The sequence below is a fragment of the Mobula birostris genome, chromosome 14, assembly GCF_030028105.1.
Source record: "Mobula birostris isolate sMobBir1 chromosome 14, sMobBir1.hap1, whole genome shotgun sequence".
NCBI classification, from domain to species: domain Eukaryota; kingdom Metazoa; phylum Chordata; class Chondrichthyes; order Myliobatiformes; family Myliobatidae; genus Mobula; species Mobula birostris.
The window spans coordinates 59,044,985-59,061,023 of record NC_092383.1 but is presented as its reverse complement, the minus strand read 5'-3'; the positions used below and the strand labels follow the sequence as shown (position 1 = coordinate 59,061,023).

Genomic DNA, 16,039 nt, shown 5'->3' with positions numbered 1-16,039 from the left:
AACATTTCAACTGTCTAGTCCCATCAACCTGCACCCAGACCAATGCCCTCCATACCCTCTCATCCATGTACCTATCCAAACTTCTCTTAAACATTGGAATGGAAATCGCACCCGCCATTTGTGCTGGCAGCTCATTCCACAGTCTTACTGCTCTCTGAATGAGGAAGTTTCCCCTCACGTTCCCCTTAAACGTTTCACCTTTCACCCATAATGCATGACTTCTAGTCATAGTCCCACCCAACGTCAGTGGAAAAAACCTGCTTGTATTTACCCTATCTATACCCCTTATAACTTTGTATACCTCTATCAAATCTCCCCTCAATCTTCTATGTTCTAGGGAATAAAGTGTTAACCTATTCAATCTTTCCTTATTACACAGGTCCTTCAGTTCCAGCAATATCCTTGTAAATTTCCTCTGTACTCTTTCAATCTTACTTAGATCTTTCCTGTAGGTAGGTAACCAAAACTGCACACAATAATCCAAATTGGGCCTCACCAATTTCTTCCCAACTTCAACATAACATTCTATCTCCTGACTCAATACCTTTATGATTTATGAAGGTTAATGTGCCAAATGCTTTCTTTATGACCCTTTCTACCTATACCACCACTTTCAAGAATTATGGACCTTTGTTCACAGATCTTTTTGTTCTACCACACTCCTCAATACCCTATCTTTCACTGTGAACGACCAACCCTGGTTGCTTCTCCCAAAGTGCAACACCTCATACTTGTCAGCATTAAATTCTCTCTGCCATTTTTCAGCCCATTGGTCCAAATCCCGCTACAAGCTTTCATAGTCTTCCTTGCTGTTCACTTCACCCCCAAGCTTGGTGTCATCCACAGATTTGCTGATTCAGTTAACCACATTATCATACAGATTGTTGATATAGATGACAAACAATAAAGGACCCAGCACCGATCTCTGTGGCACTCCACTAGTCCACAGGCTTCCATTTAGAGATGCAACCATTTACTACCACTCTATTGCTTCTCTGGCAAAGACAATGTCTAACTTATCTTGAGTGTCAAGTGACTGAACTTCGTAGCCAATCTCCCATCCAGGACCTTGACAAATGACTTGCTGAAGTCTATGTAGACAATATCCACTGCCTTCCCTTCATCAATTTTCCTAGCAACATACTTGAAAAACTCTATAAGGTTGATTAGACACAACCTAGCATGCACAAAGCCATGCTGACTGTCCCTAATCAATCTCTGTCTACCCAAATACTCGTATATCCAGTCCCATAGAATACCTTCCAGTAACTTTCCCACTGCTGAAGTCCAGCTCACTGACCTATAATTTTCTAGTTTATTCTTTCAGCCTTTCCGAAACAGCAGAACAACATTAGGTCTCTTCCAGTCCTCTGGTCCCTCACCTGCTGCTAAGGATGATTTAAATATCTTTGCTTTGGCCGCTGCAATTTCTGCACTTGTCTCCAACAGGCTCCAAAGGAATACCCTGTCAAGCCTGGGGATTTACCTACCCTGATTTGCGTCAAGACTGCGAAGACCTCCTTGTCTGTAATCTGTATAGGGTCTATGGCCTCGCTGCTGCTTTGCCTCATTTCTGTAAATTCTGTGTCCATTTCGCAAGTAAATACGGATCTAAGAAATCCATTTACGATCTTTCTCACCTCCCTTGGCTCTATGCATAGGTTGCCATACTGATCTAGCAGAGGAGCAACATTGTCCCTTGAATCCTTTTGCTCTTAACGTATCAGTAGAAGTCCTTCAGATTCTCCCTTCACCTTGTTTGCTAGAGCATCCTCATGCCTTCTTCTGATTTCTTTCATAAGTGCTCTCTAGCATTTCTTATACTCCTCAAGTATCTCATTTGTTCCTACCTGCTATGCATCTCCTGTTTTTTTTTAATCAGCGCCTCAGTATCTCTCGAAAACCAAGGTTTCCTAAACCTGTTATCCTTACCTTTTATTCTGACAGGCACATACAAGCCTTGTCCTCTCAACATTTCACTTTTGAAGGCCTCCCACTTACCAAGTGCACCTTTCCCAGAAGCTGTCTCAATCCACACTTGCCGGATCATTTTTGATACCATCAGAATTGACCTTTCTCCAGCTTAGAATCTCATCCTGAGGACCAGACCTATCCTTTTCCATCATTACCTTGAAACTAATGGCATTATGATCACTAGATCCAAAGTGTTCTCCTACACAAACTCCTGTCACCTGCTCTGTCTCATTCCCTCATTCAAACAAATATGTCTATGTACCGACAAAGGAAACTTTTCTTGAACACATTTGATGAACTCTATCCCATATAGTCCTTTTACAGTAATGGGAGTCCCAGTCAATTTGTGGAAAGTTAAAATCATCTACCACGACAAGCTTATGTTTCTTGCAGCAGTCTGCGATCTCTCTACAAATTTGTTCTTCTAAATCCTGAAGGTTGCTACATGGTCTATAATATAATCCCATTAATGTGGTCATATCTTTCTTATTCCTCTATTCCACAATTAAGCCTCACTAGACAAGTTTTCCCATCTGTTCTGACTGAGCACTGCTGTGACATTTTACCTGACTAGTAATACTGCCGCCTCCCCCTTTAATCCCTCCCACTCTATCATCTCTAAAACAACAGAGCCCCGGAATACTGAGCTGCCAGTCCTGCCCCTCCTGCAACCAAGTCTCATTAATGGATACAATATCATTATTCCACATGTTGATCCGTGCCATGAGCTCATCTGTGTACTACACTTCTTGCATTGAAATATATGCAACTCATAACATCAGAACAATGTGCTCAACCTTTTGCCTCCTGACAATGCCTGAGATCTTAGCAACATCTGTCTTCCCAAACTTTCCACTATCTGCTCTGGCACTCTGGTTCCCATACTCCTGTAATATATACTCACATTGTAGTATACTAATTTATAATTTTGATTCTGAAAACCTGATATTTAATTTTCTCTTTACACTCAGTTCAGACAGATTATGTCATTCACATACCTGACATCTAATATTCAAACTAGGTACTCCATTCCAAATTGTCATGATGGAGGAGAAAGATTAGTAGGCAGACAGAGAAAAAGATTCAAGAATATGCTTCTACCCGCCTTAGAGCAATGCACCGTCCGCACAGACCCCTGGAAAAGTCTAGCCTAGGACTGCTCAAAGCAGAGATGGAGAATCTTCATTTTGGTGATAAGTACCTCAGGTCTGATGATGTCAGAAGCCTTGTGTAAGCAGCGGAAGGGAGCGACCCACCTTACCAAATACCAACCGGTTATACCCCATCAGTGGAAGTGCCAGGGCACCTCACAGCAACCTCATTAGCCAGCTAAGAACCGACGAAAACAAAACAGAAACAAGTCATTGTCACTCTGAGAGACTGCAAAAATAGAAGAGCCACGGCAATTAAACGTGTAGCTACTTTTCCTTCCCCTCAGTAACATTAAAGTGATGTGTTTGCTAGCAACAAACACACTAATGCAGTGATGGATATTGGACCCCAAATGATGTTGCTAAAAGGCAAATATGAATTTGATTTGGAATTTGTATTATGGAATAAGTTATTTATTAGAAATATTACTGAAAGTGAAAGTTCTTGTTCTGTATATGTGTGTCAGGCTCTGTCAGAAGTACCATGCTCTGCTTTGGGCTCTGAAGCTTAGAAAATATGTGTTGACCTTGTAAAGGGACTAATGTGGACTCACCAGATTGAAACTAGACTGAAAACATCAAATTTTTCAGTGCATGTTGTATAAACCTGATGGTATTGGTTGAGTTTAGAAGGTAGAAAGTTACCTTTTGAGCATAATAACAAGATTTGATTGGGAAGATGCTGAGAAAGTCTAGCGAAACGATGAATACTAGAAATGACTTGATTCAAGCTGATCAACACGAAGGGCAGAAGAAATTGGTAAAGTGTTTCAGCAGAACTTTCCAGGACTGATTTTGATGGAAGTTTTGGTGACGAGTTACTGTTAAACCAGTAAACTTGTATCTTACTGCACTGGAGGAAGTACCCTGACATATGTGGTGCCAATATTCAACTAAGATTTTAGATAGGGTGTATTTCTTCCTGGTCAGGTAGATAGATGTAAGAGATCCAGTACAGGTAATTACTTGAAGTCAGGAGGCACCTGAGTATTATTCAGAGAACAGCATCACCTAAAACAACCATGCAAACTAATTCCAGGACTCGCTAAAGGATGTACTAGAAAGGTGTATATTGTCATTTTGATTTTGGTTTTCAACCAAAAGATATGCAGCCCCATCACTCCCCTGAGGCTATACACAGGAGACTGGATGAAGGGTCCTTTAGGTCTGTGATTATGATGGGTAGGGGAACCAACTTTCTTCCTTGGAGAATCAGGAAGAAAAGACCAGGCACTCTTACCTGGGGATAAGGTGAGCATTCTATATAATGATCTTGTCGAGGCTGGGATTCAGATCCACATGGGGGTGGGAGTGTGACGGTTGGTGTGCTCTTGGGGGAGTAGTACCGAGGGAATGTGCGTAGGTAAGTGCTTATCTTGCAGATCTTGTAGATAAGGGCAGCAATAGTAAGGTCAAACAGTGCAAGGAGTGTTCAATGCCCAGGGTAACTCCCCTTACAATCCTCTGAGAAGAGCAATGTACAGTGATTGACACTGATGCAGAAATCAGGAATTAATTTATTGGCAGATGTTTCCGTTTTGAGAGCATAAATGCATTTTAATGTAATAATCAGAAAATTGCTTGCTTTAATTTGAAAAACTGTTTTACAGTTCATGGCTCGGTGCTTTCACTTGCATCCACCACATCATCGGTTCATTCCATGGTAAGCCGTGTTTTCATTTTTATAAACTTTGAGGATCGTATTTTAATGGTAGTTTTAAATTTCAGGCTTTGAATATATTGATGGATTTATATTACAGTGGCATGTTTCAGATGATATTTTGTTAATGTGTATTTGAGAATAGATTGCACTTTTATGTTTAGTGTTCTTCCTAATCGATATCCTTTTTAATGTACAATGAAAGTGCTGAAGAGTAGAGTTATTTCATGGAAGGTACGTTATTCTCCACAAAATCCATATTCTTAATCGCTCTGCCTTCCGTCTAAAGCCAGATCAATTACTTATTGTAGCGACAAGATTTCAGCAGCAATACTTACCAGTGCACACATCACTTAGATTTTCTGGATGAGTTTTCTCTCTGAAAATAAAAGTAACGTACTTTGATATTAATGGTTAAAGTTATTAGGGTTCATACAACACTGGAAGCCATTCCATTCAGTGTGTCTGTTCTAAAACTTGCAAAGATATCCCAGACATGGCAGCTGTTGACAACACTGCGCCAGCCAGAATTGGATCACAGAAATGAGCAGAAAAAAATACTCAGAAAGCAAAACCTATTTAAAGAGCAGAGGCAAGAGAAGCTACAGCAGCCTGTCCCATTAAAAGCAGGGGAAATAGAGGTTAATTATGTATAAATTAGCTGATTTAGTTAAGTTTCAGTCACACTGTAGAATGGCCACTAAGATGATTTTCAGGAGTAATACTCAATCGCCAAACTGCCTTTCATTATAGAGTTGTAAGTAAATAAAGGTATTCCTAAAACTCCCTAATTTTCTCCTTTTGAACTACTTTTCCAATAGGTTTTTGAGTTATTCTTGAATTTGGGTTTCATTATCCACACCCCTCCTTCCAGGTAGTTCGTAAATTTTACATTCTAGTTGTGTCGCTAGAGGCAACTTTGCACTGCCTAATTTATCCAGCACAAGAACTCATAATTATGACCATCTCCAGCAAATCTCTCCTTAACTGCAACTGTCTGAAGGATAACCATCACATTTGCATTGTACTTCCTCTCAGATAAGGAGATAAATCAAGAAAACTGAGGCAGTGGGTGAGGACAATGCAAATGGTGTAGAAATTCTTCTTGAAGGAACAAACAGTAATGCTAGGCAGAATAGTTTTATTCTGAGCCAATTACCTGAGATTCGGAGGTGTAGAATATTCCTGACTACATTGCTGCTCTCTGCAATTGTGACTTCCAGCGGTAAGGCACTCCAGTTTAGCAATTCAGAGAGTGGACACCATTCACTTTGCCATACTGCAAGCTACTTTCCTACCAGCAAAGAAGAATTTACTAAACCACAAAATGGTGCATTCCTCTTTTGCAATATATTACTTGTATGAAAAGGATGTTTATTTTTAATTCTAGGAAATGAAACATTGGTAAATCTGGAGGAAGAAAAATAACTAAATTTATTTACCCTGAAGTAACTAAGTGTTTGATTCTGTTTGAATGCACTCTGTGATGCCTTGAATTGTCATAGGGTGGTGGCTGGGAACGGACCCAAGTGCAAGACACAGACACTGAAGTACTAGGGACAGGACTAGGATACAGGGTGAGGGCAAGGACATGGACACGAAAACCGGGAACCCGGAACAGGACTGGACAAGAGAGCTAGGAGCCCGGGCTTGGACTCCGAGCCAGAGACTGGACAAGGACCCAGTACCAGGGTCTTGCCTCTGGCTCAGACCCCAGAACTAGGCAAGGACGAGGCTTGGCTGGCAGGCAGGACGAGGCTGGAGTCTTCAGGCTTGAGGCTAGAGACTTGAGGCGAGCCTTGGCAGGAGGCTGGAGTCTTCAGGCTTGAGACTAGAGACTTGAGGTGAGGCTTGGCAGGAGGCTGGAGTCTTCAGGGTTGAGGCTAGGGGCTAGAGACAAGGCTTGGCAGGAGGCTGGAGTCTTCAGGCTTGAGGCTAGAGGCTAGAGACAAGGCTTGGCAGGAGGCTGGAGGCTAGAGACGAGGCGAGGCTTGGCAGGAGGCTAGAGACGAGGTGAGGCTTGGCAGGAGGCTGGAGTCTTCAGGCTTGGTGCTAGAGGCTAGAGACAAGGCTTGGCAGGAGGCTAGAGGCTGCTTTTGGGCAGGGCGCTGTACTCCACCCGACGGAGGCAAGGGACAGGAAGGGACAGAACCAACTGTAGGTATCGGCAATACGGCCTGGCTTACCCGACAGAGGCAAGGGACAGGAAGGGACAGAACCAACTGCAGGTAACGACAAGACAACCTGGCTTACCTGATGGAGGCAAGGGACAGGAGGGACAGAACCAACCGCAGGTAACAGCAAGATGGCCTGGCTTACCCGACGGAGGCAAGGGACAGGAAGGGAGCTAGGTACGGGGTGGCTCCAGGACAAGACAGCGGGACAAGGCAAGGCTTCAGGCAATGCAAGGCAAGACAGAACTTCAGGTGAGGCGAGAGTTACCGCCAAGTCAAGGCAGGGCTTCAGGCATTGCAAGGCCAAACGAGAACTTCAGGTGAGGCGAGAGTTACCGGCAAGACAAGGCAAGGCTTCAGGCAATGCAAGGTGAAACGAGAACTTCAGGCAAGGCGAGAGTTACCGGCAAGGCTTCAAGCGAGGAAACAGAAGGCAGAGGAAGGGATACAAGGAGTAAGGACAAGAGCAATCCAGCAACCACGCCCTGGTCTCTGAAGGTATTTATGCAGCCAGCCCCAACAAGCATCAGCTGCCTCAATTAGAGCTCAACAAGTACAGAAACAGGGTAGACAGGAAAACCTGGAGCAAGGGTCGATGGACTGGACCGTGAACCGGAATACGGACTTCACGGATCAGACCATGGCATGAATTGGTTTAAAAAATGGTAATCTTTAATTCCATATACTTGTCATAGTCTGAGCAAGAACAGTTTGACTTCTTGGCCTTGGCTTTATTATGGCAATGGATTACCGTGCAAAAATTATCAACATAGGTTTCTAATAAGATGGCAGTGTGTTTGATCGCAGCAGCTTCTGTGGGGTCAACCAGAGGAATTATTTTCTTTTACAAACATTTTTTTATGATCGAAAGACCCAGCTGGACTTTAAGAACTTAAAGTACTGCAGATCTACTCAATCAGCGAGTTGCTGGTTGATGGAGAAACTGCAGAAGCTGAATTTGGTGCGGATCGTGCTTCTGCCTGCTTCAGAGAGGTGCTGAAGGAGTCAGTGCGAGAAGGCAGTGTGTAGTCTAACAGGAGTTATTGTCTTAGTTGCTTGTGATCACAAGACTGTGTTGGACAGTGTCAGTGTAGAAAGCTGCAAGTCTGATCCACTGATTTATGGGCGGGCAGTGGGGGATTTGCGTGGCCTTGGTCATAGTGAGGACAAGGCCTCATGCCCTGTTGTCGCCTGTTTATAGCCGCCCAGGAGAGAGGCATCAGAGTCAGTGCACTCCACTGGAGGTGCTGCTGCCCCCTGGTGTTCACTCAGCAGAAGACAAGCTGGATTGTGTTCAACTGTAGACTGCTGCAACATTTATGGACTTAGGGTCTTGAACTTTATCTTTTTGTCTTGATGTCTTACAGTATATGTGCTATATGTACCTTGCCCTGTGTGTGACTGTAGGTACTGTGTTTTGCAACGTTGTCCCCATAGTAACACTGTTTTGTTTGGCTGTATTCATGTATGGTTGAATGCCGGTTAAACTTGAACTTCAGTGAAGAAAAGAGAGAATGACAATAAGTCTAAAGGAGGGGTGCCTTTCATAGAGTCTGGTAAAGTAAATCAGCTTTTGCTGTCTTTGTGGAGTATTTCATGCGTGGACATGAAGGATGTTAACTACACTTGCAATGGACATTGAGTGATCATTTAGATTAGATTAGATTAGATTCAACTTTATTGTCATTGTGCCGAGTACAGATACAAAGTCAATGAAATGCATTTAGCATCTGACCAGAAATGCAAAGGATAGTGTTATTTACAAAATAACTGCAAATAAAAAAAGTGCTACAGCACACAAATATAAAAGTACTGAAACAGTACAATACGGATGCAATACTGCTTAGCGCTGTGATGAGAAGTTCAGCAGTGTCACAGCCTCAGGAAAGAAGCTCTTCCTGTGCCTGCTGGTGCGGGAGCGGAGGCTCCTGTAGCGCCTACTGGATGGGCTTGGAAAATCAAAAAGGAATTGAGTATTCTTTTTCAGTTTGTCCTTGATTTTTCACACCAATTTAGGAAGGAGTCGTCAACCATTAGAAGTCTGTGTTTTGTATTAATTTATAGGATTGATTTCTTTTTGTTACTTTTTGCAGAGTGAAGACAAGGTCCAAGGAGAGGTATGAGTAATTGAATATTTATTGCTTTGTTTAATATGGAGAGGTGACATATATTCACTTGGTTAATTAAAATGATTGATTTAATGTGTGTTTACACTCGAATTAATACATTTCTACTTATAATATGGTGTACCAAGATAATGTAAACTACAAGTTATTTTAGATTTGTAACACTGACATTGTATCAATAACAAAATTAGTAGACTTATAAATTTTTGCTCTGTTTGTGCATGTGAATAGAGGGTAACTTGCATTTAGAATCTTGCATGGTATGTTGTATTTATAGCCCTGTAAATAAGTGGCATTAATAATGAATTCTTTGTTACAGCATATTCGGAAACTACGTAGAGAACTTGAATCTTCACATGACAAGGTTTCTGCACTTACATCACAACTGTCTACAAATGTAGGTTTTTTCTTTTTACTTCCATCATGGTGTTAGGCATAAAACAACACCTTCTTCTATCCATCTGTTTTTAGTTTTCTGTCATAAGTAGCATCATATTGACTAAGCTCTTGAAATAGTGTCCTGCAATGAATATTCTGAGTAGTAGCTGGCCTTTGAAGATTTAAAATTAGACTTGTACATACATAGTGCATTTTTCTATCTCAAGGCAGCCGGAGTGCTTCACATGGAATGGAGTTTTTTTCATCTGCATTTATCTCAGTAACTTGAGAAAACCAGCAGCCAATTCTGGCACAAGAATCTCCCACAAACAGGAATGTGGCAATGACCAGATGACCTTCTTTGATGATTTTTTTCTTGTTAAAATTAGTGAGGACACACTATTAATTAATTTTTTGGATCCAAAACAGCAGCGTGGAATCTTTTCTACATATCAGGGAGAGATAGTACATAATTATGAGGGCTGTAGATAAGGTAAATGCAAGCAGGCTTTTTCCACTTAGGTTGGGTGAAATTAAAACTAGAGGTCATAAATAAAGGTGAAAGGTGAAATATTTAAGGGGAACCTAAGGAGGAACTTCTTCACTCAGAGCGTGCTGCGAGTATGAAGTGAGTTGGGGGAACTCAGGAAGTGGTGGAAGCAAGTTCGCTTTCAACATTAGAGAGAAGTACGTGGACAGGATAATTCTGGAGTACTGTGGTCCAGGTGCAGGTCAATGTGACAAGGTAGAATAACAGTTTGGGATGGTCTAGATGGGCCAAAGGGCCTATTTTCATACTGTAGTGCTTCTAAGGCAGGGCACATCGTTTAGGGTCACTTTTGAACAACACCTTCTATGAGTGTGTAGCATGGGAGCATAGTACTTAATGCTGTTGCATCACTGCCTCAGAGACCTGTGTTCAATCCTTGACTGGTGTGTTTGTGAAATTTGAATGTTTCCCCTTCAATATCTTTGTCAAGCCTTCTGCTTCATCCCACATCCCAAAGATGTGCCAGTAGATTAATGGGTTACTGTAAATTATCCTTTAATGCAGATAAGTGAATCGAAGGAGAGTCTGATGGGTTTGGGAGAGAATACGTGGTGGGGAATTTTGTCACTGGGACTGACGGGGTGGCTCTGTTGAGAACTGGTATAGACCAGATGGGCCAAATGGCCTTATTTTACATAGTATTGAGCCTAGTGAAACACTTAATACAATCTTTAATGTTGATGTTGCCAGAGTAATGCCTTTAGACCAAGAGGACAGTATGCTATAAACTATGCACTAGCTGACAAAGTGCCACTATTAACAAAACTGGCCACAGGCATCATTCACAATTCTCCAATGGGGTAAATGAACAAAAGCAATATAATACCTACGGCAATCATGTAACAATGTAAAGCCAGCATGAAAAGGATATGATTTAAGTATGTTGTGATTAAAAGTGAGTTAAATTATCAGATGCATTATACAGACACGGGATGCAGATCGACATCCAGGCTTTAGCCTTGTGCATGGTTGGTGCTTACGGTCTCAATGCTTCAGTGCCTGAAGAGTGGAAACACAAGGCCTTATAGCCATTCATGAAAAAGCATTAACTCTTCCTCATTTGATTCCTTTATCAAGTATCTTAATATATGACCTACAACTGAAGGTAGTTCACACGATAAAATGAAAATAACTTTTTTTTTCAGTTTTATTGCTTGCTGGGGCACTAAGTAAATTAATGGCCAGCCTCTAGCCACTAAGCTTGCGAACTTCTTTAAGTCAACAAATAAGGTACTGCAGTAAATCCCTGTAACCTACATTCCGACTACTTGGAAATCCCAATGGGTTGGCATCTTGCTCACAAGGTTGTCTGCCGTGCTCCTTTATAGTTGCCCAGCCCTGTACCTCTCTTTGTGAGTTCCTCACCAGGGTCTGGTTCCTACCCTCCCATTAAAGTCAGCTGGTCCTGTAGTAGCTTGAAACATCAACCGTCTATTTCCCTCTTCAGATGCCCGGCCTAGCTCTTAATCCAAGTCACTCCAGTTGCTCATTTCTTTTTCCTTCAGATTCCAGCATCTAAGTCTCTCGTGTGTGAAGCACTTTAAATTTATCTAGCCTCTTCTTATGTGCTTCCTTGGAACTTCCTATGGTCACTGGAAAAACCGTTATTCTGGAGTGTGAAATTAAAAGAAAAAGAGAATCAAATGTGTGTTGGAGCATAAATAGAACAGCATCTGATAGTCCAGAGTCTGCTAGTCTGGCACCACCAAAATCCCACGATTGGCATATCTCTTCTCCTCACCTGCCTGTCACCTCCCCCTGGTGCTCTGCCTTCTTCTCTTTCTCCCATGGTCCACTCTCCTCTCCTATCAAATTCCTTCTTCTCCAGCCCTTTGCCTGTCCCACCCATCTGACTTCACCTATCACCTTCTAATTTGTTCTCCTTCCCCTCCCCCCACCTTTTTATTCTGGCATTTTCTCCTTTTCCTTTCCAATCCTGAAGAAGGGTCTCGGCCCAGAATGTGGACCATTTATTCATTTACATAGATGCTGCCTTCTGTTCCTTCAACATTTCGTATGTGATACTCTGGATTTCCAGCACCTGCAAAATCTCTCGTGTTTATATTAAAGCACTGTTGCCAACCTTGTGTTCTTGCATCATGGAGGCCAGTCAGACCCCAGCCACTCCAGTTCTTACTTGAGGCACAGTCACTTCAATGTTAAAATTAAGCACCTTTGGTGACATTCCACTAGATATCCCAGGGATGTTGAAACCAATGAGCAAAATTAATGCACACCAGTAATCAAACTTGTGAGCTGCTGATCTGCAGTTCATACTGTCTTTGTTCATCAAATTAATTTTACCATTTAGCGCCTTTACAATATAATAATTATTCAGTTCCTTTAATGTGAGCCTCAGTTGTTATTAAAAACATTAACAAGATAGTTATTAGTTTCTTAGCCTGCCATTTATTTATCTCTTACTAACTAGAAACTGAAGGTCACTTCATTAGCCATAATACATATTCATTTAAAAGCAGTGATAAAAAGCAATCCATCAGAGGACCTTGGTCAAAAAAATGTACAAAATTATTTTAGCTCATTTTTTAACAAAAATTATTAATTTGAGCTGAGCTGAATACTGCTATAATAAGAACATGTATTGTTGTGTAAATGTTCCTGACTTTTGTGATCTGGCCTTAAAAATAGACAAAGTAAAAATAAAAATGTTACATCACTTAACAGTTTCTGTCCTAATTTTCAGGCTCATCTCGTGGCTGCATTTGAGCAGAGTTTGACCAATATGACATCTCGTCTGCAGAGCCTTGCCATGACAGCAGAACAAAAGGTCAGTAAGAGCCACACGTCAACGATTCTAAAATCTAATTGTAGAACAGGTCTCAATAAATTCTATGTCTGGGGCATTAATTACCAAGGTGAGAACAATGAAACAATAAGAGAGCATTGAGTTCAGTCTAACTAAATGCTACACCAAATCATACAGTTGTCACATATTGTCAAGTTCTACATGACTAAGGTACATTCTGATCACAGTCAATAACTAATCATGTGTGGGAGAGAATTGAGGAGGAGAAAAAGAAAAGTCAATGGAAAATTGCCATCTGTTTTATCATCTTGGCAGATGGCAGCTAATAGGAGCTGTTGCTTTATCAGGGTGAAAAATGCAGAAGATTCATTACAATAATGATAATATCCTGGAAACTGTGCGAAGATTGCTTTAATGATAGAGAAGCAATATTCTAATATTAGTATGAAGAGAGAGAACTCCATTGGGAAGTGCAGTTTTTTTGAGAAGGAAGTAAGTGAGCGTCTTCAGTAAAATGACAACCAGGAAGTTTCCTATCTCCAGTGTGATTGCAGATTGCAAACCTGACATAGGTGAATGTGCTCTAATCTACGGACCAATATTCCTGTGCTTCTGTATTAATCCCCAGTATTAGACAGAAATGAGAGATGTCACATAACCAGCAGAAAAGAAATCGAGGATTAAAATTAGCTCTTTCCCTTGCCTCTAGATGAAGAAATAATATAAAGTGATTACGATCATCTAGGATAACCATTTCAGTTTTGAAATCAATAAGATGTTTAAGTAAATAAAGTTTGCTTGACAGCTTATTGTTCAGGGTCCAACAGTAAACCCAAAATGTGCCTCTATTAATCTGTTACCATGTACACAAGTATTTGTTTAGATGATGCAAACACATTCCATTGATGGTATAAGGTATTAATTTTCTTTATCCAAAGGATAATTCTTTGACGAATAACACAAAAAAATGTTTACCTTTATGGAAATGTACAGCACAGTGAGTTTCTTCACCAGAGGATGGTAAATTTGTGAAATCTGTGGAGGGAAAAAGAAAGAGTTTGGTGGAGACCAAGTCATTGGGTGTACTTAGGGAAGAAATTGGTTGGTTCTTGACTGGTACAGCAGTTAAGGGTTACAGAGAGAAGGCTGGAGAATGGGGTTAAAGAACAAAATCGACCATGGTTAAATGGTGGTGTAGACTTGATGGCCTAATTCTGTTCCTGTACCTTATGGGAATAGACTCTTTGACCCGCTGAGTCCAAACTGACCACAGTTCAATTAACCAAATAACCACAGGTCGTTGGGATGTGGGAAGAGACACATTGACAGGAAAAATGTTCCTGTGAATATTATATTTGCATTCTCTTACAGTAATTGTGTTATTGTGTCATTATTCAGACTTGTTACTTTTACAATTATTATACTTTAGGTCTTTTATTAAAGTAGATCTTTTCATACTGTTCTCAGGGGTGCTGACAGTGATGTGTTTTGCTAAAGATAAAGTCTGGAGCTTAAATTTTTTGTCTTAAAACAGGACTCAGAATTATTTGACCTGAAAGAAACCATTGACATGTTGCACAAAAAGAATGCAGAAGCACAAGCTGTTATACAGGGAGCCCTGAACAATCCTGATTTAACACCCAAAGGTAACTCCTGTTCTTTTAATTTAAAAATAGCATCATGGATGTTCTGAAGCTTTTGAACAGTGGCTAGCCAAATGTTCTTTGAACACTCAAATTTCTTTAGTTTCATCCATCCCTTACTCATATGTGTATTATTTACAGTAGATTACTCTGATGACTGTGTGACAATTGAACAATTTACCTGATATCCAGACCAAATAAGTTTCAGAGCTAAGTTCAAAGTAAATTTACTATTGAAGTGTGTGTATATATATGCCACCATATTCAACACTGAAGTTCATTTTCTTGGGGGCATTCACAGTAGATACAAAGAAACACGCAATGAAAACTACACACAAAGACACACAACCAATGTGCAAAAGATGACAAATTTTGCAAAAATAAAAACAAAATAATAAATAAATAGACAGAAAACAATACTGAAAACATGAGTTGTAGAGTCTTTGAAAGTGATTCCATAGGCTGTGGAATCAGTTCTGTGTTGGGGTGAGTGAAGTTACCATAAAACGTCACTGTATACCACCAGTGCCGTCTTGAATACTGGAGAACAAAGTATTCTGTAACCATGTGTTCAGTGCATGAATGAAGACAAATTTCAGCCTAATTATAAACAAATCAATAATCTGAAGTGCGACTGAAACAAAGAAACCAACAGCTTTCAGTAACAAGCATCTTGAAAGGCAGAAGACAGCAGAAATGTCATTTTCAAGCAAGCGGTTGAAATTCACTAGGTGTAAAAACAATACCATCATTTTAAAATAGGACAGATATGAGAAATAGAGCTGAACATTGACCGTAAATCACTGGGAAGTTCACAACTATTATGGCATTTATAAGAGACATTGCAAGATACCACACACATATCTTGTAAGCTCCAATATACACAGTATATTTCCTCAGAATTTTCTAGATATTTTACATGCCAAGTTTAGAGATTACAATCTGTCAAAGATTTTTAACCTCAAAATGGAAAGATGATGTTTATTCTTGAAAGTATGAGATCAACTTTTTCCTGTTGCTGTTTGGATTTCAATTTCCATTACTTAGAGTACCAGTGGTGATTTTTTTAAAAAGTTGCACCTACATGATTATAACCTTGGTATTGCTCTTTGATAAAGGGAGAGCAGTTCCCAATCTTAATGTAAGAACCATGTTTTCCATTTGATGTTTTTTTGTTCCATTAGTGCGTACACAAATGTTTACATGTCTGCCATTCGTAAAGGTCATTGTTATTGCACACACCTTTACAATGCATTTAACAATTTTCTTCCTACCTGATTGTCTTTGTCTGTTTAATTGTGTGCTTGCTAATATCAAGGCGGGGGTATTTTGAAGTATTTATAACCTATATAATACTTCGCTGAATTTACCAAAGTTTACCATAAGATTATGCATGAGTGAGAAATATTAGAACTTTATCATAGTAAGAATCTGTTGTATCATCTAGTGGCTGAATAATATTGTGAAATTGTATTGTATTATTTAACAGAATTACGTATAAAGAGGCAGAATTCATCGGACAGTATCTCCAGTCTCAATAGCATTACAAGCCATTCTAGCATTGGGAGTGGTAAGGATGCTGATGCCAAAAAGAAGAAGAAGAAAAGCTGGGTAGG

At 40.4% G+C, this 16,039-nt stretch overlaps 1 protein-coding gene across 8 annotated transcripts in view; it reads left to right on the top strand.

Annotated features, from left to right (window-relative positions):
- Positions 1-16,039, top strand: part of LOC140209923 (neuron navigator 1-like) — a 672,220-nt gene that overhangs the window by 570,853 nt on the left and 85,328 nt on the right. For all 8 annotated transcript variants that reach the window (XM_072278589.1, XM_072278590.1, XM_072278591.1 and 5 more), the window contains 6 exons: positions 4,736-4,788; positions 9,053-9,076; positions 9,405-9,482; positions 12,718-12,801; positions 14,315-14,426; positions 15,913-16,034. In XM_072278589.1, the coding sequence (XP_072134690.1) occupies positions 4,736-4,788; positions 9,053-9,076; positions 9,405-9,482; positions 12,718-12,801; positions 14,315-14,426; positions 15,913-16,034 (473 nt within the window). The remainder of the gene's footprint in view (positions 1-4,735; positions 4,789-9,052; positions 9,077-9,404; positions 9,483-12,717; positions 12,802-14,314; positions 14,427-15,912; positions 16,035-16,039) is intronic.